Source organism: Equus caballus, chromosome 9 (assembly GCF_041296265.1).
Source record: "Equus caballus isolate H_3958 breed thoroughbred chromosome 9, TB-T2T, whole genome shotgun sequence".
NCBI lineage: Eukaryota > Metazoa > Chordata > Mammalia > Perissodactyla > Equidae > Equus > Equus caballus.
The window spans coordinates 36388514-36415958 of record NC_091692.1 but is presented as its reverse complement, the minus strand read 5'-3'; the positions used below and the strand labels follow the sequence as shown (position 1 = coordinate 36415958).

General features: G+C 37.5%; 1 protein-coding gene and 1 pseudogene across 41 annotated transcripts in view; one reads left to right on the top strand and one right to left on the bottom strand.

Annotated features, from left to right (window-relative positions):
- SPIDR (scaffold protein involved in DNA repair) overlaps positions 1-27445 on the top strand; it is a 472172-nt gene that overhangs the window by 325736 nt on the left and 118991 nt on the right. For all 41 annotated transcript variants that reach the window (XR_011421318.1, XR_011421317.1, XR_002810355.2 and 38 more), the window contains 2 exons: positions 13072-13267; positions 14865-15112. Coding sequence is in view for 37 of the 41 variants with exons in the window: in XM_070221582.1 (XP_070077683.1) it covers positions 13072-13267; positions 14865-15112 (444 nt within the window). In the remaining 4 variants the exon portion in view is untranslated. The remainder of the gene's footprint in view (positions 1-13071; positions 13268-14864; positions 15113-27445) is intronic.
- LOC138915406 (large ribosomal subunit protein eL36-like) lies at positions 2843-3160 on the bottom strand (annotated as a pseudogene).

Sequence of the window (27445 nt, the reverse complement as noted above, 5' to 3'; positions counted from 1 at the left end):
ACTTCCTAGAGAAGTAACGCTGGTACCATAGATGTGGATGTTTAAAAGTTATAACTTCCTCTGCCTGCTAATAAAGGAAACTGAACATGTGAATTTTTTCTACAGAGGCTCGGTGATGTGGTGGTGTGACATAGTTGCCCATCACACTGCATCTAAATTGTGGCTGTTGCCACCAGGCAGCCTGTTGAATGTTTCATGCATTCCCTTCCTTGTGCCTTCACACACCCTGAATCCCTCATCTAGCTACCCTTCCTGGGAAGCCTTCCCTAACCCCAGTGGGGTTACTCCCAGAGGGTCCTCCCTTAGTGTATTGTATCTCAGTAACACTCTTTTCCTTTGCGGTAAAACTATCCACTCAGCCTTCTTGTCTCTGACTGGATTCCCAGTCCCCTGGCCCAATGTTTAGTAAAAAGAAAGTAAAATGAACCAAATGAAACTAGATATAGGTCTTTCTCATATTCACTAGCCTTGCAAACCTATTTTATGTAGGTATGTTATTAATTGAATTAATTTCCCAGATCACATGAGTAGAAAAGTTATATCTGTGATTAAATTTCAGACTTCTTATATTATGCTTAATTGTACTTTTAAACCTCATTCAGATTCCCTAATTCAGAAATTATGATCTTTTAAATCTACTTAGATTAATGCTTACCTGTGTAGTTAATGTTTGGAAGATAAAGGAGACTTGTGAGTGTGTGAGAAATTTTAACAAAATTTCAAGTGTGTTTCCCTTAAATTAGAGAATCAATTATTTTTAAATCCTAGTACTGTTTATACAGAAACAAGAAATGTGCTAATCAAAAATTGGTTGTGTTTGCTCATAGATACAGAAAACAGATTGGTGGTTGCCAGAGGCAGGTGGTGAGTGGTGGGCAACATGGGTGAAGGGGTCAAAAGATACAAACTTCCAGTTATAAAATAAATAAGTCATGGGGATGTAATGTGACTATTTAGTTAATGGTGCTTGGACTATAGTTAATAAACTTAAGCGTGGTGACTATAGTTAATAATACTGTATTACATTTGAAAATTGCTAAGAGAGTAGATCTTAAAAGTTCTCATCACAAGAAAAAAATTTTTAACTATGTATGGTGACAAATGTTGACTAGACTTATTGTGGTGATCATTTCACAATGTACACAAATATTGAATTATGTTGTACACCTGAAACTAATATAATGTTATATGTCAATTACACATCAATTTAAAAAAATCAGTCGTGTCTGAGAAGATTTGCCAAACTTTTTCTTTCCTAAATACTATAATTTGTTACTTTATGTGTGATTTAAAGTAATGAGCTGAATTTCCTTACAAATCATTTATATTCTAGACTAATTCAGTTTGATTAACATGAATCAGGAAGAATCTTACTAAATATGTATGTCCATATATTTTTGTTTTATGTATAATTAAATAAACAATTGTGTCATCATTAGTATAAATGATCTCTGAAAGTGACCCCCTTGTTTCCTGCAGAAGACGCGGGGGTGGATGAGCAGGCCACATGCTTTAGTGGCATGGCCTAGGTTCTCCTCTGTGTCAGAGTCCCACAGCTAGGCCAAAAGACCATTATTTCTACCTTGAATTTCCTTTCTTTTCAGCAAAGTTAACAACACTGACATACATATATAAGTGCTATTTTTGAAAATATAAAATTACTCAGCCACATTTCAGAAGAGTTAAAACATGTTTTTGCTAAATTTGTAATGATTTGTTTAATTATAAGAGGTCCAGATTAATAGTTACCAGGTAAATCAGTGACTTTTTAAAATCAGCCAGTTTGAGATGAAACTGTATATCATCTCTGTAACCTCCAGGAATATGAAAGATTCTCAATTTGAGTCAACCCTAACTTTTCTGGCAAGGCATGGGGCTGGGTGAGTAAACAGAAATGCCTGTGATACTGCAAAATGATACACATTTAATTAAAGACAACATTGCTCATTCCTACTGCATCACTTTTCTATCTTTCCATGAAGCCTAGAATGTTTATTTTTGTTATTTGCTTGTCGGCTAACTTCCTTTTTTCCCCATTTGAAACTAAAAGAGTTATATATTTATTGCTAAAAAGGGTTCCTGTCAAGTCAATCTTCTTTGTCAGATTATTAGGAATTGCAGAATCTCCAAGCTAATTTTTATTAAGAATATGTTTTGAATATTTTCATATAAAACTGAATATTAAATATTGAAGAAAATTAGAAAATAAGAGAGTATTAAAGGGACCTACATTTATAATAAGTAAATATTAAAATATGGAGTGTTAAATTTTATTAGCTAACAAAAATAGTAACATTATAGGTAAAGATTACCAAGGAATTTGAAATACTTTAAAAGGCCTGTCGAGTCTGCCTATAAATAAGAGAGAAATGGAGGAAAGTGAGCAAAAACACCAAGAACGTAATGCTTGAGATCGTGGGTACATTTACCTAATACATTTGCACCTAGGGCAAGCTAAGTGTATAATGGTTTTTATTCATTTTGATGGAATAATCTTGCATCTAGCATGGGTTTGTCAAAGAGATCAGAAAAATTGGCTCATGTTGGGTTTGCATATGGGGTGTAAATTGTGCCCCTTTGCAGATAAATTGCTCATAGTTAGCCATGTGGTCCTGCCTGGAAGGCAAAGAAAATTCAGAGCTATCGAAATCGGTGAATTAACCACCCTCTTTGAAAGAGGGTTTATGTTAAGTAAAGAAGATCTCTTTTTGGGACTTGAGCTAAATACAATAAATACAAGGTTGAACTCATTGAAATAAGTTTGAATTTACAATAGCTTTGAAATTAGTAGTAATTTTTTTTTTCCGCGAAGGCTTTATTGTGCCCGGGGCGGGAGGAGGGCTCAGTCCTTCTTGGCCTTCGCGTTCCTCATGGCCGCCAGCACTTTGCTCAGCTCCTCCCTCTTGCTTTTGGCGCTGATGTGCGTCCCCACCCTCTTCTTGATGAACTTGAGCACCTACTTGTCCTTGGAGACCTTGAGCAGCTCCATGGTGCGCCACCTGTTCGGGGTGAAGCCGCACACCTCCCGCATCATGTCGCGCAGGAACTTGGGGTACTGGGTGAGGCGTCCGCGGTGGCGGCTGTGCCTCACCTTGCTCACGTGCTTGGTCACCTTGTGGCCCTTGTTGAGGCCCATGGCCATGGGGTAGCACAGAGCCATGGCTGCTGCTCTCCAATGGCGGCCACGGCAGAAGGGCTAGTAATTTTTGATAGCAGAGAAGAAAGGCTCAATTAAGCTTCACTTAGTTGGAGTTGTTTGCTGTTTTTAATTCAGTTTAACCTTAACGGCCTTAAACAAGACTTTGAATTGATTCTAATAGTTGTAATATTGGTATGTTTGTCTATAAACTGAAAGGTTCTAAATACACAAATACTTTACCTAGTGCTTTCTTCTGCTTAGTTGTTAAAATAATATTACTTTATCATATTTTTTAAATTAACTTGAAAAGCTGGAGGTTTATGACATCTTTTATCTATCTGGCTGTGTTAGCATATTTGCAGTTGTACCCAGACAGTGCTAGACACTGTGCCCACCCCTGCCCTCTATTTTCTTGTAGCCTCTTCTTGCCTACCTTGTCTCTCTGTGTCTCTGCCTCTCTCTGTGGATCTCTCATGGGTTTTTTTGTTATTTCTGGGTTACTATTCCTACAGTCCATAGGCTTAAAAGATTGCTATTGCAAATTTGTATTTGAATACATTGTATGGAAATATACTAGACACTAAGGAATTTATCTAAATTAGAATAAACTGCAGTATAGTAGAAAACATGGGCCTTGTTCAAAAGAATAAGAAGCATATAGGATTACAGACTTTACATATAATTACATGCTTTGTTATGTTAGAGGGGTCAGTTGAGTCCAGAACACATTAAATGAAGTCATATTAAGTATTTTATCTTTGGGCAGGGAAATTTGCTTACCAGAAAATTTCAGGTAAAGCTCAAATTTCTGTTTGTATAGCTAGTACTGATACTTGGACAGAAATTAGATAATGATCATTACTGTTAATATAGATGTTTTTCCTTAATAAAGGAAATTTTTAGTGACTGGAAACCTCATGAGCTTAAATCAACCAATGGGGTAAATTTTGGAGATGTTATTTTAGAATGATTAATATTAGAAACTTCCATTATATTTTTTAAACTTTTTATTTTAAGATAATTCAAAATTTCTGTGTAGTTTTAAGAAATAATATAGAGAGATCATTTGTACCCTTTTTACCCATTTTCTCCCAGTATCAACATCTTGCAAAATTATTGTACACTGTGACAAACAAGATGTCAACGTTGACACAGTCAAGATACAAAACCATTCCATCACTACAAGGATTACTCAGGTTGCCCTTTTATAATTGTATCAACTTCCCTGTCTTCCCCTCTTCTCTCCCATCCTTAAACTATGGCAACCACTAATAAATTCTCCATTTCTTTAGGGATTGTTTTTTTCACTTGGCATAATTCCCTGGAGATTCATCCACATTATTCTGTGTATCAATAATTCATTCCTTGTGGCCGGCCCGATGACCGAGCGGTTAAGTTCCTGGGCTCCACTTCGGCAGCCCAGGGTTTCACCAGTTCAGATCCTGGGTGCGGACATCCACCATTCATCAAGCCATGCTGAGGTGGCACAACCAGAAGGACCTACAACTAGAATATACAACTGTATACTAGGGGGCTTTGGGGAGATGAAGAAAAAAAAAATAGTTCATTCCCTTTTATTGCTGGATAGTATTTTATGGTATAGATTTAAGCGTTTATTCAGTCACTGATGACATTTAGGTTGTTTCCAGTTTGGGGCTATTAATAAAACTTCTGTGAACATTCTTTATATGTTTTTGTATAAACATAAGTTTATATCGCTCTGGATTAAATGCCCAGGAGTACAGCGAGTTGTATGGTAGTTGCGTGTTTAAGGTTTTTTTTTTTAAATTGCCAAACTCTTCCAGAGTGGCTATAAAATTTTGCATTCGCACCAACAGTGTATGAGCAATCCAGTTTCTCTACATTGTCACCAGCATTTGGTGGTATCACTATGCTTTGTTTTAGTCGTTTTGATAGTATAGAGGTACCTCATTGTGGTTTTAATGTATATTTTCTCAATGGCTAATGATGTTGAACATCTTTTCATGTGCTGATTTTCCACTTGTATATCTCTTCAGTGAATTGTCTGCTCATGATTGTTGTCCATGTTCTTAGTTGGATTGTTCATTTTTTTACTGTTCAGTTTTTGGAGTTTTTTATATATTCTAATCCTGTTCCTTTCTTGGATATGTGGTTTGCAAGTATTTTCCCTCTGTAGCTTATCTTTTCATCCTCTTAACAGGGTCTTTCTCAGAGGAAAAGTTTTTAGTTTTGATGAAGTCCAGTTTATCAAATTTTTGTCTTTTATGGGTAAATTTCTTTTTTTTCTTAAGATTTTTTTTTTTCCTTTTTCTCCCCAAAGCCCCCCGGTACATAGTTGTGTATTTTTAGTTGTGGCATGTGGGACGCTGCCTCAGCGTGGCCTGATGAGTGGTGCCATGTCCGCTCCCAGGACTCGAACTGATGAAACCCCGGGCTGCTGAAGTGAAGCATGAGAACTAACCACTCAGCCACGGGGCCAGCCCCTGGGTAAAATTCTTTTATCTCAAGTCTAAGTATTCTTTGCCTAGCCCTAGATAGTGAAGATTTTTTCCTATTTTTTTCCCTAAAAGTTTTACAGCTTTATAGTTTACATTTATGTTCATGATCCATTCTGAGTTAAATTTTATATAAAGTGTGATACTTCATTTGAAGCTCATATTTTTCTGCCTATGGCTATCCAAAGGCTACTTCCTTTATTGAATTGCTTTGGGACTTTTGTCAAAAATCATTTGGGGGCCCAGCCTGTGGCTGAGTGTTTAAGTTCGAGCGCTCCACTTCAGTGGCCCAGGATTTCACCGTTTCAGATCCTAGGCACAGATATGGCACTGCTTATCAGGCCATGGTGAGGCGATGTCCCACATAGCACAACCAGAAGGACCTATAGCTAGAATATACAACTGTGTACTAGGAGGCTTTGGGAAGAAGAAAAAGAAGAAAACAAAAAAAGATTGGCAACAGATGTTAGCTCAGGTGCCAATCTTTAAAAAAAAGAAAATCAGTTTGGCATATCTGTGGAGTCTATTTCTGGGTTCTTTATTCTGTTTATTGATCTATATGTCTCTTCCTCCACCAATGCAATGCAGTATTGATTACTGTAACTACACAGTAAATCTTGAAATCGAGTAGGGTGATTCCCCCCAATCTATTCTTCTTTTTCAAAATTGTTTTAGCTATTCTGGTTCCATTGCCTTTCCATATAAATTTTTTTTCAGCTTTTACGTGTAATTGGCAAATAAAATTGTTTATGTTTAAGGTGTACAACATGATTTGATATATGTATACATTATAAAGTGATTGCCACAATCAAACTAATTAACACACCCCTCACCACATACATAGTCACCTTTTTTGTGTGTGTGGTGAAAATACTTAAGACCTACTCTCTTAGTAAAGTCCAACTAATCAATAAGATATTATTAACTGTAGTCACCATGCTGTACATTAGGTCTCTAGAACTTATTAATCTAATAACTGAAAATTTGTACCCTTTGATTAAAATCTTCCCATTCACCCCCACCCCGAATAGCCCCTGGCAACCACAGTTCTACTTTCTGTTTCTAGGAGCTCAACTTTTTTGGATTCCACATATAACCAAGAATATATAGTATTTATCGTTCTGTGTCTCATTTATTTCACTTAACATAATGTCCTCCAGGTTCATCCATATCCATGTTGTTGTGAATGGCAGGATTTCCTTCTTTTTATGGCTAAATAATATTCTATTTTGTGTGTGGGTGTATGTGTGTATGTATGTATATTTTCTTTTATCCATTTGTCAACAGACAATGGTTGTTTCCATATCTTGGCTATTGTGAATAATGCCGCAGTGAACATGGGAGTGCAGATATCTTGTCAAGATCTTGATTTTATTTTATTTTTTACTATATACCCAGAAGTACGACTGCTGGATCATATAGTAGTTCTATTATAAGCTTTTGTATGAGCCTCCATACTGTTTTCGATAATGACTGTACCAGTTTGCATTCCTACCAAAAGTGTACAGGGGTTCCCTTTTCTCCGCACCCTCAACAACACTTGATATTTCTTATCTTTTTGATAATAGCCATCCAACAGGTGTGAGGTGATACCTCATTGTGGTTTTGATTGGCATTTCCCTAATGATTAGTGATGTTGAGCACCTTTTCATACACCTGTTGGCCATTTGTATGTCTTCTAAAGAAGAATGTTTATTCAGATCCTTTGCCCATTTTTCAGTTGAATTGTTTGTGCTTTTTGCTATTGAGTTGTATGAATTCCTTATATATTTTGGATATTAATCCCTTATCAGATATATAGTTTGCAAACCTGGCTAGAGCTGGGTCATGGGCTGCTTTAGGGTTCACATCTGGGACTGAGGTCAGCAGGCCTGTTATCTGAGGCATGAGGGATTGTGGCTCCACCCAGGTCTGCTGGCAGATAGTACTGGTGGCTGGACCAAGTCCAAAGAGGACGGAACTGTTCTCCAGTCTGTAGCCAGGACCATAGTCAGCATGCCTGCCACCTGGCCATAGGCCTACCTTATCAAAACAGCCCTCCTCATTCTTGAGCTCCACTGGGGTTTTACGGTCTTCTGTGTGGATCCCAAAGCTCCCACAAAGGTACTACTGACTGTGGATGGCTGTCAAATTATTGTCACTTTAGGGGCGTGTGAGCAGAGACCTCCTGTTTTACCATCCTGCTGATATATAAATTTGAGAGTAAGCTTATATATATCTGCAAAAAAATCTTGCTGGGATTTTGATGAGAATTGCCTTGAATATATGTATCCATTTGGGGAGACTTGAAATCTTTGTGAGTTTGAGTCTTTCAGTTTGTAAATATGGAGTGTCTCTCCATCTGTTAAGATCTTCTGTGATTTATTTCATCAGTATTTTGTAGCTTCAGCATACATCATGTACATGTTGTGTTAGATTTACATTAAAGTTTTTTTGTTTATTTTTTGGAAGTATAAGTGATTTATATTTTTAGTTTTGGTGTCCACATGTTTATTGATAGTATGTAGAAAGATTTGATATTTGTATATGCTGTGACCTTGCTGAACTCACTTATTAGTTCTAGAAGTTATTTTGTAAATTTCTTGTGATTTTCTGCAAAAGCAATCATGTCATCTGCAAATATGGAAAGTTTTGTTTTTTCCTTTCTGATCTTTATGTCATTTTTGCCCCCTTTTCTGGCCTTATTGCACTGGCAAGAACTTCCAGTCCTATGTTGAATGAAAGTGGTGAAAGCAGACATCTTTGCCTTATTTCCCATCTTAGGTTGAAAAGTATTTATTCTTTCACCAGTAATTATAATATTAGCTCTAGGATTTTTGTAGATGCTCTTTATCAAGTTGAGAGAGTTATCTATTTCTGGTTTTCTGAGTTTGTTATTATGAATGTGGTAAAATGGTTTTTCTGCATCGATTGTTGAGATCATAGGACTTTTCTTTCATCTTTAATGTGGCGAAGATAATTTTCAAATATCACACAGGCCTGGCATCCCTGGAATTAACTCCACTTGGTCATATTGTATAATTCCTTTTATGTAATTCTGAATTCTGTTTGCTAATATTTTGTTAAGGATTTTTGCATCTATATTCCTGATAGATGTTGGTCGGCAGTTTTCTTTTTTTTTTTGTACTGTCTTTGTCTACTTTTTATATCAGGGTAATACTACCTTTACAAAATGAATTGGCAAGTGTTTCCTCCTCTTGTATATTCTGGAAGAGATTATATAGACTTGGTCTTAATTCTTCTTTGCGTATTTGGTAGAATTTTCTGGGTAAAACTATCTGGACCTGTAGTAACCTTTTTGGGAGCTTTAAATTACATCTTCATTTTCCTTGCTAGTTATGCCTATTCAAATCATCTATTTCTGTTTGAGTTATGGTAGCCTGTGCTTTTGAGAAATTGGTCCATTTCATCTAAGTTGTTAAAATTTTTATATGTAGAGTTGTTCATAGTAGTTCCTTACTAGCTTTGTGATATCTACATGGTCTGTTAGTGATAGCCTCTCTTTCAATGTTGATATTGGCAATTTCTATCTTCTTTGTTTTTTCTTTATCGGTCAGTTTTATTTATCATGTCAAAAAGTCAACTCTGTTGCAGTATTTTTTGTCTTTTGTTATTCTATTTTCAGTGTCATTGACTTCTGTTCTTTATTGTTTATTTCTTTCTATTTGTTCTGGGTTTATTTTGCTCTTTTTTTCCCTAGGTTTTGGAGGTGGGAGCTTAGGTTATTGATTTGAGAATTTTCCTCTTTTCTAATGTAAGCTTTAAGTGCTATAAAATTTCCTTTCAGTATTGTTAGCTGTTTCCCACAAGATTTGATATATTAAATTTTCATTTTCACTCAGTTCAGTTCAATGTTTTGTTTTGCTTTTTTAATTTTGCTGGACCCTTCCTCTATGACCCTTGAATGACTTAGAAGCATATTGTTTTCTTTCCAAGTGTTTGGAGATTTTCCTGTTATCTTTCTGTTGATTTTTAGTTTGATTCCATTGTGATCAAAGAACACACTCTGTATGATTTCAGTTTTTTAAAATTTGTTGAGGTTTGTCTTATGGCCCATAATATGGTCTGTCTTGGAATATGTTTTGTGGGCTCCTGAAAAGAATATGTATTTGGCTGTTATTGGGTAGAGTATTCTATAAACATCAATTAGATCCTATTGATTGATAGTGTTGTTGCACTCTTCTTCATCCTTGCTGATGTTCTGTCTAGTTATTTTATCAAATGTTGAGAGAGGGGTGTTGTAGTCTCCAGTTCTAATTGTGCACTTGCCAATTTTTCAGTTTCATCCGTTTTTGCTTCATGTGTGTCAAATCTGTGTTGTTTGGTGCACACACATTTAATGTTGTCTTGGTGGGTTGACCCTTTCATCATTATGTAATGTCCCTCTATGTCTCTAATAATTTTATTTTCTCTTAAGGCTACTTCCTCTGATGTTAATACCCCTCCCCCCACTATATTTGTACTAATGTTTACATGATGTATTTTTTCCCATCCTTTTACTTTCATTCTATCCATGTCTTTATATTGGAAGTGAATTTCTTGTAGGCAGCATTTAGATAGATCATGTTTTTTAATCCACTCTGCTAATCACTGTCTTTTAATTGGTATATTTAGACCATTTACATTTAATGTAATTATTTATTTATTGGGACATAAGTCTACTTTTTTATTTTTTGTTTTCTCTGTGTTGTTCTCTCTCTGTTTTTCATTTCTTTGTTTTCTTCTTCCTGGCTTCATGTGGGTTGCTTGAACATTTCTTAGAATTTGACTTTAATGTTTTTTTCATTTATAATGTTTTTGTGTGTGTCTCTTTTCATAGCTATTTTATTGGATGCTCTAGGCGTTACATTTTATATACATATCACTGTCTGCTGGGTCAACATTTCACCAGTTTTTGTGAAGTGTAGAAACCTTACTTCTTATATCTCTTTACTGTTGTCATTTATCATATGATTGTCTTAAATATTTCTTCTGCATTTATTTAGAACAATTTCAGACAGTGTTATAATTTTTGCTTCAACTCCAAATGTAATTTTGAAAACTCAACTGGGGTAGGAAAGCCTATTATATTTACCTATACCTGTCCATTTTTATCTTTCCTTCCCACAGATCATGAGGTTCTGTTAATTTTCTTTTCAGTCTATTTTCTGTTTGTTTTTTATACTGGTTAATTTCTGCTATTTTATCTTCAAGTTCACTGATTCTTTTCTCTGTCTCATTCTGCTGTTTAACCCATTTATTGAGTTTTTAATTTTCATTATTTCTTACTTTTAAAATTTCCATTTTTAATAAATCTATTTCTTTCCAAGACGCTTTGTTTTTTCATTTGTCTCATGTGCATTTGTAATTGCTTATTGAAGTATGTTTATAACGGCTGCTTTAGAATCTTTGTCACATCATTCTAACATCTGTGTCATCTCAACATTGTCATCTATTAATTGTCTTTTTTCATTCAAGTTGAGATTTTTCCTGGTTCTTAGTATAACAAGTGATTTTAGATGTCAACCTGTACATTTTAGGTATTATGATATGAGACTGGATCTTATTTAAATCTGTTTTAGGGGGCTTTGTCTGACACTGCTCTGAGAGGAGAAGTGGAGGAGAATGAGGGGCTTGTTTTGCCAGGTGGAAGTAGAAGTTCAGATCCCCATTTGACCTCCATTGATACCTGAGTGCAGGAAGGACTCCTTGTTACTGCTGGGCAGACATGAGCTCCAGCTTCCTGTGAGGCCTCCGCTGACATCAGCCTGACTGAGAGAACCAGGGGTGCCTTGTTACTGCGCCCCACGTGACTTACACTGACAACACTGGCAGAAGATGGGAGGGTAGAGGGTGGTCTCAGTATCCCTGTGTAGTGTGAAAGTCCTGACTCTCTGCTAAGCCAGCTCTGACTCTAGACCAGACAGGTGGGAAGAGATGTTTAGTTACTAATGTCAGGTCAGGTGGAAGTCCAGGCTTCCCTGCCAGATGGTCTCCATCATGATATGTGTGTGGGGTGGGCAAGGGGGCTCATTACAAGCCTATGGAGATGAAAGTCCTAACACTCTATCCCACCTTCTCTCATACCACCCTAACTGGGCCCCACTGCAACCTGATGAGGGCGAAAGTCTGCGCTCCCCACTTGCCCTTTGCTGAAGTGTGGTGATGTCACAATTTTTCTGTGATACTTCCTTAGAGTAGAGAAGTTATTTTCTGAAAGTTTTCTGTCACACTAGGCTGCCCCTTCCCTGGTCCTGTGGTTGGAGAGAGTAAGCTTTTGTAGGGGCTTTTGTTGTTTATACCCATTGCTGTTTCCATGTTGCCAGGTTCTTTAGTTCCAAGTCTCAGATATATGATGCAAAAAGAAAACCCAGGAACTCACTGCTGTGTTGTTCTTTTGTCCTAAGATCTCTAGGTCCTAGCTGGTCTGCCTGCCTTCTCTCTACCTTTCAGCATCTTTTTTTTTTTTTACTTTTTTTCTTGAACTCTTTTTTTTGGGGAAGATTGGCACCTGAGCTAACAACTGTTGCCAGTCTTCTTTTTTCTTCTTCTTCTTCTTCTCTCCCCAAAGTCCCCCAATACACAGTTGTATATTCTAGTTTTGAGTGCCTCTGGTTGTGCTATGTGGGACACTGCCCAAACATGGCCTGATGAGCGCTGCCATGTCCGTGCCCAGGATCCGAACCAGCGAAACCCTGGGCCGCCGAAGCAGAATGCACAAACTTAACCATTCGGCCATGGGGCCAGCCCCTCAGCATCTTCTTATGTTTAGTCTATATATAATGTCAGGCATTTTAGTTGTACTTAATAGGAAAAATAGGGAAAAATGTGTCTATTTTTCTTCCCAGAAGTGGAAGTCTTAATTTTTCCTAATGTTAAACAGCTCTACCTGTTTTAAAGAATGAGAATTAAAGAGTCTTCTCAAATCAGATGTCTGAGAGGAACTAAGAGAATTTTGTCTATTATATTGCCAGACTCCTTTTCTACTTAAATATGAGGAATTTCAGTGACTGTGGTCCATTTGATAGCAAAGGTAGAAGTTCCTTTAGCATTTCATGTCATGTTCTTTGAAAGATCAGAGCTGTTGAAATGTCTGAAGGTTTTATTTGTAAATAACATTTATTTCAATGTCTGGGCAATTCTTTGAGCCTGTTGATAGTATTTGTTCACTCCCTGCATTTTTCCCTGAGGTGTCCTAAGGCCATCATCTACCAGACTAGGAGGACCTGAGGGAGCAAAGTCCAGGTGCTTCTTCCATTCACCTTTCTCCTGACATAGGCCTTTCACTGGAAAAGTAAAATCAGGTCCATTGACAGTCACTTTGAGCCTACGAGGGCAGCTGTCACTTAGTGGGCTGGCTTGGGTTTATCTGTACGGAGCAGGCAAGTCTTTTGCTCTTTGTATTCCTGATTTAGCAAGAAGACGAGGGGAATCCAACATTGCAAATAAACTGTTGTATTTCTTTTCCTTTTCCAGGCAAAAGCTTATTATGCCAAATGGAAGTTTCCCTGTTATTCTGAATACTTATTTTTGTCAGAAAGTTGTTGCCAAAGAAGATTCAAAAACAACACATGAAATGCACTGTTGGGACGTACCCCTTCCAAGAAGAAACATCACTTTAGCCCAGATGTTTAGATTTAAGAGTCCAACAAATAATTCACCTGAAAACCAGGTAAATTCTCATTGGCTTGGAAGTTTTATGCTTTGTAATAATGTTGGATTTGAAAGGGCTTTGGTATAAGTGAAGATGTTTACCGTTGGTTCCCCTGCGAATATATGTGCTAAAGCATCTTGTTATTATTGTTATGCCTGAAGAAATTATTGTTCAGTTCAGTATTTAGTTGTAGTCTTTTTACAGACTTTCATCTTTCTAATGATGTATTTTTAATCTTGATTCTTATTTATTATGTTTTCATTTTTTTCTGTTATCTTCTAAATATCTAAGAATCTTGTTTAAGCCCTCTTTTATTTATTAAAAATTCATGTTTTTCTTTTTAATAATATCTGTATCCCTTGGGATAAAAAGAGAGAGCTGCATAAACTTTAGATTATACACTGGAGATTGTTTTTTGGAATTTTATTGGCGCTGAGCCATGACCGTCTGCCAGAAAGAATTTCGGGAACCACTGAAGTTCACTCATAGTGGGCACTAAGGGCACTCCTGGGACCACTCCCAGCTTTAAGTGTCTGTAACTCCAAGTGCGCCTGCCTCAGAGTCACCAAGTTACCTGAATCGGCACTGAACAGAATGCTGAGATTGACAGATAGCGGGAGGGGAAAGAAGATAGATAGACACGTAGACAAACTTTCATCCTGATTCGTATGTGTGTAATCAAGCAGAATCTCCCTTTGACTATCAAAAAGAAGTGTCTGGAGGGGAGTATACAGAAACAAGGACTCTGTAATCAGTTTCATTGTAGCATTTAAAATATGGCTCAATGTGCATTATTGCTTTAAGATATAGTTTTAAACAGCTATGTGATATTAAATTCATGAGATATGTTTTCGTCTCACAACAATGATAGTAAAGTTGCAGTATAGCATAGTGGTTAAGAATTTGGACTTTGGAACCAGGTGCCCTGGTTCAAATCCTGCCTTGCCTACTTTCTGCTGGGTGTCCTGGGCAAGATATTTAACTTCCTCTGTGTCTCAATATTATTATCTGTAAAATGATGATAATGCTATAATCTACCTCCTTGGGTTCTTGTGAGGTTAAATACGTTTGTTATGTAAGCACAAGGTGTAAAGAAAAGTGCCTGGAATGTAGGAAGCACTCTAGAAGTGTTGTCTTATTATGATACTTAATGTTATTGTAAAGGGTTATTGGGAGACTACATGAGCATGTAAAGTGCCTAGCCTAGTAGACTGCACATAACAAGCGCTTAAACCCTAGTCATCCTTTTATTTTGCTTTTTAGTTTGTCCTGTTGGGCTTGTTACCTAATAAAAGGAAAAAACGTTTTGACTACCATGAGGTATTTTAACAGCAGGACTTTTTATATGTTTTCACAGACCCAAGATGATCTGTGCTTCAGTTGGTAGGAAACACTCTTTGCTGTTTCCATATTCTTCTTGCTCACCTTGCCCTCCCCAGCAGCATTAGTTATTTGGCAGACATAGAGGCCCACACCATAAGTTTGTTTTTTATCTTCATCATTCCTTTAGTGTTCTGCAGTTACATTAGAAGATTACCTAAGAATTTCATTATTTGATATGTAGCATGCCATTATGAGTCAAACTGAAATTATTCCCTTTGTGTGTCTTGGCCAGGTTAGGTGTAGTGGTCTCACCGCCATGGGGACACACTGGACCCACGGGCACAAAGAAGCAAAACAGCACTACCCAGCTCAGGCTCCCCTGAGGGATTCTCTCCTGGATGCAGTAGAAAACCAAGGAGCCACCACATTGTCAGGAGGCGGAGTCCGAGTGGTGGTGCAGAGAGTGTACTCTCTTCCCTGCAGGTGTCAGCAGGGAGGTGGCTCAGCTGCTTCCCCAGGCTCAGACCCACCTAAAGTTCGGTGAGTACAAGACACAGGCAAGGGTGCCTACGGCCCCTTAGAGAAAGTAGCGGTTCTTCCCAGAGCAATATCATGGCTGCATTCACCATATACATGGGTTGTTTTGGTTTTTTCTTGCGTCAAAATTTGGGACACATGGTGTGACAAAAGATTTTGTCTGGTTGCTTATATAAACAGTTCTAAAAAAATTTAATTTGATTCATTTACTTTTACTTTTAATGGTTCATGTTATTAAAAGTATACAACATAAATAATATTGGTATTGCTCTAAAAAAGCCAAGGCATGATTACATAAGTAAAAAGACCACTACAAGATCTATCAAGTTTTATATGTCTTACAAACCTGAGTAAGTAATGACAGTTAGTAAATTGGTGGCTTTCAGAGAAGGCTGTTTCAGGCTACATCAGCGCTGCATTATGGAACTTTCTGCAGTGATGTAAATGTTGTGCTTATCCTGTACTATCTAGTTAGCTAGCCACTGACATATGATTACTGAGCACTTTAACTATGGCTAGTGGTACTGAGGAACTAAATTTTAAATTGTATTTAATTTTAATTAACTTTATTTTAAGTAGCCCATTGTGGCTAGTGTCTGTCCTGGTAGACAGTGCAGCTAAGATGCTGCATGAGCAAGGGCCAGACCATGATTCAGAGTACTTTGCTCATATGAACTGTAAGTGTGACATCTTTTCTGCTCAGATTTAAGCTCTTCCTCATTTTCTTTTTTTTGATAGCTGTAGACACATCATTGACTGAAGAGTTTATTTATGTCAGAGCCTTGGCATCACCTTTTCAGGTTATCTTTCTTTCTATGTTAAATTGCCCTCAAAGCAGTAAGACAGATTTATAACAGAATGGAAATTAAAAGTATAGATGCCAGTTCATCAAATAATCATTTTTTCCATCTACTCTTAATAAGAAAACACATATTGGAGACACAATAATTAACAACCATCGTATTCTTATGATACCTTCTGATGCCATTCAGAAGGAGTGATAGGAAACACTTCTTGGTTAAATATGAATCCTCTTTACGTGGATGGCAGTTTATTTCAAAGTACTATGAATTTCACAAAGTCTCCTTTAGGTATAGAGTTAGAGAATATTTCTTTTGGAATTATAGAAAAAAATTATTTTGTTTGGAATATGTATGTTTGTGAAATCCATTATATTAGTTTTAAGGGTTTTAATATGACTTCTAGCTGTAGACCAGTTTTATGCTCTTCAACTTAAATCTGTGATAAATCTAAACAGAATTGTAAGAGATGGTTAGACATAGGTTTTAGACATTGGTTTTGTTTTAATTTGCTTTTCTCATGGTATGCATCCAGGGTTAGTCTTTGGAGAAGGGAATACTGAGTAAGCTAGGCACTGAGGATCTTGGTAAAACTTCCCCAGCCAGGCATACAGGCCATGCACTTGGAGGAGATGGGGACAGCAGGAACTGAGACACCAGGATGAGAAGGCAAGACAAAACTAACAGTGAGGTTGCTTCCTGATGAGTAATCACAAACAGTATGCACCCTGAAGACTGTTCTTCAGCTCCTTCAATGGTGCGTGTTTTACTCATTAAGCAAAGAGAAGAAACTGGAAGCTAAAGCCTGGTGAATTACTGCCAGTGATGGGCATTGTGAATGCTTTGAATTTGTACCTTAGAATATACACTGGGACATATCAAATGAGACTGTGCTTGTGGTGGATTGAAAGAAGGTCAGACATAAACCTCAAAAGCAAGAAAACAACATTTCGTTATTCAGATGTAATGAATATACATCGTGTAGGTTGTGTTTCTTGTATCACACATGAGATTGTGCAATGCTGAGACTAGAGGATATTAGTCCCACTACACAGATGAGGAAACTGAGCCTTGAAGAGGTTCTTATTTGCTGATAGTTATACAGGTAGACATAAAGAAAAACCTAATCAGAAAATGACAGGATTGTAGAGAGTATTGGAGCTGAAAGAAAGGGGAGAAAATTAAGTTAGAACCAAGCTGCATTTAGATTAAGGCTGACTCGGGTCAAGTCCTCCTGGAGCAGCGGGAGAAGTGAAAGTGACCAGATCTGGGAGAATTGATTGGACTGTGTAGGAAAATGAACTTTTGGACAAAGAGCCATAGCATTTGGCCTTGGGTTTGAGGACAAGCCTTCTGAGATGTCTTTTGTGTACCAAAAGGTCTTATTGTATAACTGATCATTATTTTCTAGATTCATTTGCTCTAAAAATGATCAGGCTTTCCAGTTTACAAATCAACTTAATATAAAAGTAAAAGTATATTTCACTCTCCAGTAATTCTTTGCTAATGTGTATATAAATAAAAACATATTAAAGTATCTGCCTTGGAGAATCATTTAGCAATATGGTTTTGTTTGTTTGTTTTTAAAGATTTTATTTTTCCTTTTTCTCCCAAAGCCCCCTGGTACATACTTGTGTATTTTTTTTTAGTCATGGGTCCTTCTAGTTGTGGCATGTGGGACGCTGCCTCAGCATGGCCTGATGCGGTGCCATGTCCACACCCAGGATTCGAACCAGTGAAACCCTAGGCCGCCGAAGCAGAGAGCACAAACTTAACCACTCGGCCACAGGGCCAGCCCAAGCAATATGTTTTTAATGTTGACTTTTTTATATATACACGTACCGTGTATATTGGAGAAAACATTACTAGAAGACTTAGGGATATAGCTTGGAAGATTCCTTTCTTTTCTACTTGCAATTTCTACCTGTAACTTCCTGACTGTAGATAACCTTGGGTGACCCCTTGTGTATCTCATCTGAGTTAATCTTGTCCAGGGGCATGAGTGCGGCAGACACAGAAGGGAAATTGCATGGTGACCCCTTACCCCTGAAGGTGGCTCCAAGTCTGCTCACTTACCATAATCTACCTCACCCCCAAAGCCCTTACTGTCAGTGAACTGAAAGAAAATTGTGATCACTATGTTTTTTCTATAAAGTGTCTGAAATGATCATGTCAGAAGAAATTAACGCCTGTGAAAAAAGACACAACTCTTTCTTATGGTAGACCTCTTGCCAGAATAATTCTCCCTTTGCTGCCCAAACCAGGTCAGATGATTCCTGATAAAACACTGTGATGAGTTTTATATCGACTTTACTTATCACCTTGATCATAGGTGTCAGTCTCAATCTGTTCCCAGTTCTCTAGCAGTGTCACTTTTCTTAGATCAGTAACAGTTTATCTTCTGGTGGCAGAGAGTCCAATTTTTGCCAGCTTTGAAATTAAAGGAAATTTATTTGAAGACAGCCAGTCCTGAAGAGGGTCAGATAGATTTGGTCAAAAGGCTCATGTCCTCTTAACTGTGAAACATTATCAAAAATATACTTTAGATTTCGGAAATATAATATGTAAGAGTCTCCTGTCCATTGTTCTTCTAGATGACTTCCTTTAACATAGGTATTAAAAAAAACATTTCTGTGATGTTTCTCACGGTGTTGTAGGTCAGAGTAACCAACGTAAACTTAAGTTTTATAAATCACTAAAATCAAAGGTAACAAAACTCAATCTAGAAGACACTCCCTAACCATTAAGCTTGGCAGTCTGTTCAGAGCTCAAACACACCTTTACCTAGATCCGCTGCATATTGAATGAATTAAATAAATGCATGACTAATAAAACCATAGGCTCTTTTTAGTAGAAAGGGAGCATTGGTCTTGGAGATAATATATAGTAGAGGGAACTGGGGCAAAGAAAAGGTAAATGAATTCCTTAGTGACTCACTCCCAGTCTAGGGTGATGGCCATTAAACATTGCCTTTCTTTCTCACTTTCTGAAACATTCGCTTTCTTTCTTCTTCAGATATTTGACTTAGGGACAAATAATGTAATTTTATCCCTTAGAGATACATGTTCTTTCTTGCCTGTCATTGCAGAAATATTTATAATGAGAGAGTTAGTCATCTGTGAGGGCATTTAATTCATTGAACTTGTTCAAGGGTCATGTGTTTAGATAAAAAAGCTAGGACAGAAACTTCCAGTTAAACAGTTTAATAGTTATCCTGCATTATTGTTTTATGGAAATTTATTGAGCTGAATTTAAGGGGAAAAAAGCACATTTTCCTTTCTCTATACCTTGATTCTGTCTTGTACTTTTATCCTCTTTTTTCATCTTATGACCTTTCCTTTAGTCTCTTGTCTTGTATTTCGTCCTCATTTTCACTAGGAAAATTTTTTTTTAAATCCACCATTGTCCTGGGTCAGGTTCTGGGTCTGCAGTGGTTAAAAAACCAGACATTATCCTTGTACTCATGGAGCATGGTCTATTGGGGGAGTCCCACACAGAACAATTAAAAACAAATACATTTATGATTATAAGTTGTGATAAGTGCTCTGATAAGAAAAAGTAGGACACTATAAAAGAGACCAATAGAAAAGGGACAGAATTTAGAGGATTCAAGGATGACTATTCTAAGGCATACTGTTTAATCTGACACTTGAAAGACAAGTGGATATTAGTCAGGTAAAAAGCAGGTGATAGAGAATTGCACGCAGAGGAGAGAATAGCTTGGAAAGCTCCTAGACAGGAAGGAGAAGCCAGGATGCAGAGCCAGCAGGAGAGCCCCAAGAGGCAGGCCGGCCACAGCCTCATGCGCCACGTGCAGGAACTACAGTGTTAGCCATAGCTGCCCACTGACCCAAATAAGGTTTACTGGTTTGAAAGACAACTTTAGCTGTCGGATGGAAAATGGTTTGGGAAGATGGGGCACATGGAACAGGGCCCCACGGAGGCAGAGAGACCCAGGAAGAGGCTACTGCAGTAGTTCGAGTCAGTCCAGGTTCCTGAGTCTCATCTGGCACTGGTGGGAAATGGAAAAAAGGGTTTATGTTCTAAATTTGTGTGATGACTTGGTAAGGGATTGTGTGTATGAAGGGAGTAAAGTAGAAGAAAATACTCAGAATGGTCCTCAGTTTGATTGCTTGGTGGAATGATGGTCCATTTACTGAGATGAGAAAAACTAGAATGAGAACAAGTTTGGAGGGAAGCTTAAGAACTAAGTTTGGGGACTGTTTAGTTTGAGATTCCTATGAGACATCCAAGAAGAGATGTCAGATGAGAAAGTTGGATAAATAAATCTCACATTCAGAGAAGGATTTTAGGTTGGAGATAAATATTTGGGGGGTTTCAGCCTACAACTAGTCAAAATGTATATACTGCACTCATTTTATTTGCTAATTTGAATAGGTTATATTTGTCTGTGGTGCTAAACTCCACAGGCACTAGACGGCATGCAGTGAAAAGCAGATTCCCCCAGCCTTCCTCGTCACAGGCACCGTCTCCTCTTCCTCCTCCCTGTATCCACTTCCAGAGGTGTTCTGTCACTGCTAGTAACTATCTAAAGCCAAGGCAATGGATGAGATCACATTAGGGAAACAGTACATATAAAGAAAAGAAGAAATGCTAGCATAGAGATCTGAGGTCCTCTAGCATTGGAGAACAGGTAGAAGAGGGGCCCGGGAGAGGAGACTGAAGAGGAAGGCCTAGTAATATAAGAGGAAAACCCAACTGCGTTGAGCACTCAGGATGGGGGATTTTCCATGTGTGAAAGTGCGCAGCTAACTATGGTGCTGTAAAGAGGCCTAATAAAATAGGGACTGAAAATGTGTGCAGTGGATTACCAAGGAGTTCCTGGGTAACTTTATGAACAGGAGGTGCAGGGGAGTGGTGAGGGTGGAAGCTAGCTTGCAGGGAATTGAAGAATGAGTGGGAGGTGGGAAGGAGGGAAAGGTCTAGATAGCAAATGTTTTGTTGATGCATATGGGAATGAGAATGTCCAACATTAAACAGAACTTCAGTGAGGGCATTCTGTCTCTTGTTTCCAATATAGGTACTATTTTTCTTTTAAAAATGCATTGAGGTAGAGGCAAGCTGTTAATGGAAAGAGCAGAAGGTCTGGAATGGGACTGGTCTGGGTTCAAATGCTGACTCTGCCACTTAGCAGGGAGACTTGGGACAAATTATGTTTCTGTATTTATGAAATTGGAATTATAATACTTCCCATAATACAGGTTCATGATGAGGATTAAATGAGATTTTGTTGTGAAGTGTTTAGCGTGGTTTCCCATATAATAAGCACTCAATAGAGGTTGGCTTACTAGCTCTTTAAAAGCAAGTGCAAATACTTAAAAATTGTAGAATACTGATAAATAACATTGTTACAATAATAGAAACCCAAAATAAGGAAAGAACAAAACATCACCTTGCAAATCAGCATTCTGTGTTTGTACTGAATCTAGTGTCTGGTTGCAGAGGAGGCTTGATTGAAGTTGGTTTTTACTTCTATGCTTTTGTCCACCCTCGCCCTCACCCCACTCATCAACATAGGGTTGATACTCATTTACTTTAGAAAGCAAAGATTTATGTAAATTCATATGTGAAATGTGACCACTGTCTTCTAAATGATGGAGGTATACAAGTTCCCCTGTAATAAACACGTTGCAAAAAACTGCTCTAATGCTGGGTCCAGTATTGGATGGTGCTGGTAATTATGGCTAGTGTATTTTTTGTTTTTGTCTAGAGCAGTAAGGACATCCCAGACTTCTGATGGTGAAAATGGCCCAGTATTAAAGGAGAATGAGAAATGTGGACTGGTAGAGAGTGGAGGTGATAATTAGAGGCCTTTGTGACGATTAGCCTTTGTGTGTTTAGACAGTAGAGAAAGACTCTTGGATCCAGCTTGCTAGATTCCTCGTGAAAAGAAGATCGTCAGCTGTGACACATTGATTCCCAGTCAGGTTTCCCTGGGTGTGTGCAGCTCTTCTCCCTGTTTGTGAACTTTCACTGTTCTTCCTATTAAATGGTTGGATGATATGCTAGAGTCACTTCTTCTTTTCTGTGCATTGAGATGGAGTGGCATGGCATTCTTTCTCCAGAACAGTGGTGTGTATGTGTCAGTGGTGAAACAGTCCAAAGGAAAGACTACACCTCCTCATCAACAGCACACAGGGCCGCTTCCCTGCTCTTCTTTTATGTACCACTACACACTGCCAGAGTCTGAGGAAGGATTTTATTGATAACCTACTTAGCATCACATTGTCCGTGAGGTTGTTATTGTTTCTCATCTTTATTTCTGAAGTTTCTTTTTTTTCATGTTGTGGAAAAGTTGGAATTACTCTTTTTCAATGATTTGGGTATTTTTATTGTGATGCAAAAGATACTATAAGAGCAGAGCATCATTTTTTAATGTATCCTCATATATGATGTCATAGCCCATTCTTTGGGGTTTTCTTACCTGTACTCTCTCAATAAATTCAACCCATCTCCTAATCATTTGTTCTGTATTCGTGAGTCTTAAATTAAACCCTTTAATCTCAGTTGCCCAAGTCTTAACTTTTACTTATTTCCCCTCTAAAACAGCTCTTGATGGTCCTTATGAGATCCCAAGGTCATTTGGCCCTATTTACTTCTCAGTCTTGTCTTACCACCTGTAATTCTGCTAATTGACATCCAGATCTCTTCTATTCTTTGCCATTCCTCCTGTTCATTCTGACTTATTGTGAAGGGTAACATAGTATCATAGCCCATGGAATTACAGATCTAGTACTTATTGCTCTTTAATGAATACACAGAGAAATCTAGAAATTGGAATTTGACTGAAGACAAGCTAAGAGAATCTTATTTCTACTCCTCCCCTTTTTCAAAGAGCTCTATTGATATATAATTCACATGCCATAAATTTACCCATTTAAAGCATACAATTCAACAGTTATTATATGTACAGAGTTGTACAATCATAACCATAATCTAATAGTAGAACATTTTTGTAACAAAAAGAAACCCCATACCAATTGATTGCTAACCCCTCCTCTGCCCCTCAGCCCGTGGCAACCACTAATCTACGTGCTGTCTCTATGGATTACTTATTTGGGACGTTTTTTATAAGTGGAACCATACAATATATGGCTTCTTTCACTTAGCATAATATTTTCAAGGTTCATCCATGGTGTGACGTATATCAGTATTTCACTGCTTTTTGTAGCCAAATAATATTTCATTGTATGGATATACCATATTTAGTTTATCTTTTTATCGGTTGATAAACATCTAGGTTGTTTCTACTTTTGACTAATATGAATAGTGCTGCTCTGAGCATCTGTGTATAAGTTTTTTTGTGGATGTATGTTTTCAATTCACTTGAGTATATATCCAGGAGAGGAGATGCTAGGTCATACAGTAACTCTATGTTTAATTCTTTGAGGAATTAAACTGTTTTCCAAAGAAACTGCACCATTTTACATTCCCACCAGCAGTGTGTAAGAACTCCAGCTTCTCCATATCTTCATCAGCACTTGTGATCTTCTGTCTTTGATTATAGCCATCCAAGTGGGTATGACGTGATAGTTTATTGTGGCTTTGATTTTCATTTCCCTAAGTATTAATGATGTTGAGCATCTTTTCATGTGTTTCTTGGTCATTTGTATACTTCTTTGGAGAAATGCCTGTTTAAGTCCTTTACCTATCTTCTTAACTGGGTTATTTATCTTTCTGTTGTTGTTGTTGAGTTGCAAGAGTTCTTTATTTATTCCAGATACATGTCTCTTATCATATGTATAATTTGCAAATATTTTCTCCCATTCTGTAGGAGTTTTTTTTCACTTTTTTGATAGTGTCCTCTGAAACACAAAAGTTTATAATTTTGATGATGTCCAGTTTATCTTTTTTGTTTTGTTTTGGAGGGGGGTCACTTGTGCTTTTGGTGTTTTGGTGTCATAGCTAAGAAACTGTTGCCTAATCCAAGGTTGTAAAGGCTTATTCCTATATTTTCTTCTAAGAGTTTTATAGTTTTTACTCTTACATTTAGGTCTAGGGATCCATTTGAGTTAATTTGTGTGTGTGTGTGTGTGTGTGTGTGTGTGAGGCAGGGATCCAACTTAATTTTTTTGCTTGTGGATATCCCGTTGTCCCAGGACCATTTGCTAGAAAGACTATTCTTTCTCTATGGAATTTTCTTGCACCGTTGAAAATAAGTTGACCGTAAATATAAGTGTTTATTTCTGCATTCTCACTTCTCTTCCATTGATCTATATGCCTGTCTTTATACCAGTACTACAATGATCTTAATTACTGTAATTTTATAGTATGTTTAAAAATCAGGGAGTGGAAGTCCTCTAACTTTTTCAAGATTGTGTTGGGAATTCTGAGTCTCTTTTATTCACATACGAATTTTAGAATCACCTTGTCAATTTTGCAGTAATCCAACTGGGTTTTTGACAGAGATTGTGTTGCATCTGTAGATCAGTGTGGAGAGAATTGCCATCTAAGCCTTATTTAGTCTTCGGATCCAGAAACATAGGATGTCTTTTCATTTAATTAGACCTTTAATTTCTTTCAGCAGTGCTTTATAGTTTTCAGTCTACAGGTCTTGCACTTCCTTTGTTAAATTTACACCTAAGTATTTTCTTTTTTTTATGCTATCATAAATGGACTTGTTTCCTATAATTCATTTCTGATCATTTATTGCTAATGTATAAATATACAAGTGATTTTTGTATATTAACCTATTTTCCGAAGTCTTCTTGAACTTGCTTATTACCTCTAATAGTTTTTTAGTGGATTCTTTGGGATTTTCCTTATATAAAATCATGTAATCTTTGAATAAAGATTGTTTTACTTCTTTATTTCCCCAGTCTGGATGCGTTTTATTTCTTTTCTTTTTTTAATTACCATGGGAAATTCTTTTAATTATCTTAAGGCAGAAAAAAGAAATAGTTATTTGATGCTGTGTAGCTCACCTCTAACTGCACAATACCTCATCACATAACTCATTTTCCTCAGTCTCCTTCCATTCTCCTCTCTTGAAGTCCTATCCATCCTTCACTTCCCAGTATTAGGCCCTTGTCCTGTGAAATCGCTCCTGATTTCCCCCATGGAATTAGTTTCTTCTTCAGTATGGTAGAATGAAAAAATCATAAATTTTGGAAGCAGACAAGCCTGGGTTTCAGTTTGAGCCTTGCCACCGATTAGCTATATTTTCTTGGTTAAAGATTGATACATACATACGTACATAATCATAACCGTTTTCATTTTCACAACAACCCCATGAAGTTAGTACCATTACTATTTGCCTCATATGGTCGTTTTGAGGATTAAATGAGATAACATTTATAAAATACCTAACATCAAGTAGATACTCTTAACACTATTTGCTTTATAACTATTATAGTTATTTGTATTATAGTTAGTTATAGATATGTCAGTCTTACTATAAAGTTGTAAACTCCTTGTGGGTAAAGATTATGTGTTGTAGTAGTAGTAGCATCTTCTGCTAATACTGTGCCTACTATGTATGTCCCTAAATATATTTCCGTTAAATGGATCTCCTTTTTTTGGCATTTATGATAATTTGCACTATAGTATGTCTTTGTATGAGTCTCATTTTTGCTCTTCTAGATGGCAGAAAATGAATCCATTTTTCTACTCTTTATCTCTTTTGTTAAGCTTTTATCATTTCATTATTCTAATGTCACGTTACAATAGCTAATTGAAATTTTAAATGTTTTAGAGTAGAATCAGAGCTGTAGATAATTTTAAAGCAGTATGTTCATGTTCTTTAAACACTTTACAATACCAATCCATATCATTTGATCCTTCTTCACATTTATAGATAACATACCTTGATTATGTATCCTTAATGAGCTTATTGATAATATGAAATAGGAATGAAAGTTCCCATGTTCTTTTTTATATATTAAATCAGTGATAGAATTGAAGGAAAAAATTCAAAAGTAATGACAACAACCTAGTGATGTGAGTACAGACAATTATGAAAATGAAATTTTCATAACAGAGTGAAGACAGCCAGAGTAATTTTCCAGATTCACAGCCAGACATGGTATGTGCATCCATAGTTCTAAGTTTGTATCTTAACCTGGCCCTGGTGATTTTCTGGCACCTGTTATCCATCAAGTTCAAGAATGATTTCAAGGTGACTCTATGTAAAAGGCATGGAATTTTCTGCCTGTTCCTGACCTCCTTTTCCTGGAAACTTTTATTCCTAAAAGAGGCTGGAGACCTCTCATGATCTGCACCCCCACCCTCCTGTGCCTGTAGCTGAGATCCAGAGCAGTACTGTGGTCACACTAGAACTTCCCTATGAGCCATAATGCAGCTCTGGAATGTGCTTTTCTGAGATGACAGAACAGAGAAGAGCCATGGGAGACAGAGCACATAGCCTGGCAGAGTCTGTGGGGGCAGCCAAATGTAAGCACACAGCACCATGTGCCTCTGTAACCAAAGAAGCACAGATGGGGTGAGATCAAGTGTGAGACCCAACTTGACTCCTGCTCTAGTTGGGCTGCTACACCTTGCTGCCCCCTTTCCTCCCTGTTTGCCTCTGTCAATTGACCTCTTCTGCCCTGTCTCCCAGCTGCTGCTAGACCCAGAGCACTTAGGGCAGCCAGCTGGCAGTCTTGGTAGGCTCACCCTCGTTGTGCTGATTTCTTGGCTCTACAGTTCTAATTAGCATAAGCCAACTCAGCCCTGTGTTTCACAGAAAACTGGAGCAAACAGAACCTCCAAAGCAGTTCTTTGGAAGAGTGTCCTTCTTCACAAGAGAGACTGTGATATATGAACAGGTACCTTTGTTTCTTCCAGACTAGTTGGCCTGGCAATGACATTATAATGTTCTGAACCTTCATATTTATGTGCACAGATACAAAAAGAGAGTGACAGATACAAGGGCGTCTAGACAGGTGCTTGTTTATATAGTGACAATGACCAGATATTATATATATATATATACACAATTGGTACTTTTCAGTGCTGTCAAAACAAGCCTGTGCATATATATATATATATATATATAGTTTAAATTTCACTTCTCCCATTTAACCCTCTCAGCTTGAGGACTGTGACTCATCTGGTTTTGGTACAGGACCATGAATGTAGTAGACATACTTAACAAGTATGTGTAGATAGGGAAGAGTAGTGGCTGAGGGAGTAGCTGACGAGGAGGTGTGAGGTTATGTATTCCTCTTCTTTTCTCAGGACTAACCAGTCCATAGAGATGTCCTACACATGTTGTCATTTCTCTAAGCAGACTGACAAGGAGACTATGAGGTAGGAATTGCCAGGAATACTCTGCTTTAGGAAAGAAGTGAAGTCTAATCAGCACCAATCTCACAAAAGATGAGGTGCTTGGACTCAAAGCCCGTGCAGAGTGTTGAGTCCATGTGAATGAGCAGGGAAGAGGTCCAAGAGGAGGGACACTCAGGGGTGGCAAGGGAGAAGTAAAAGCAGCTCTTGAGTGAGGATGTTTATAAAGAAAGAAAAGAATCCAGTTGATTATGACATGAGGGTTTTAAAGCATTTGTTAGAATTAATG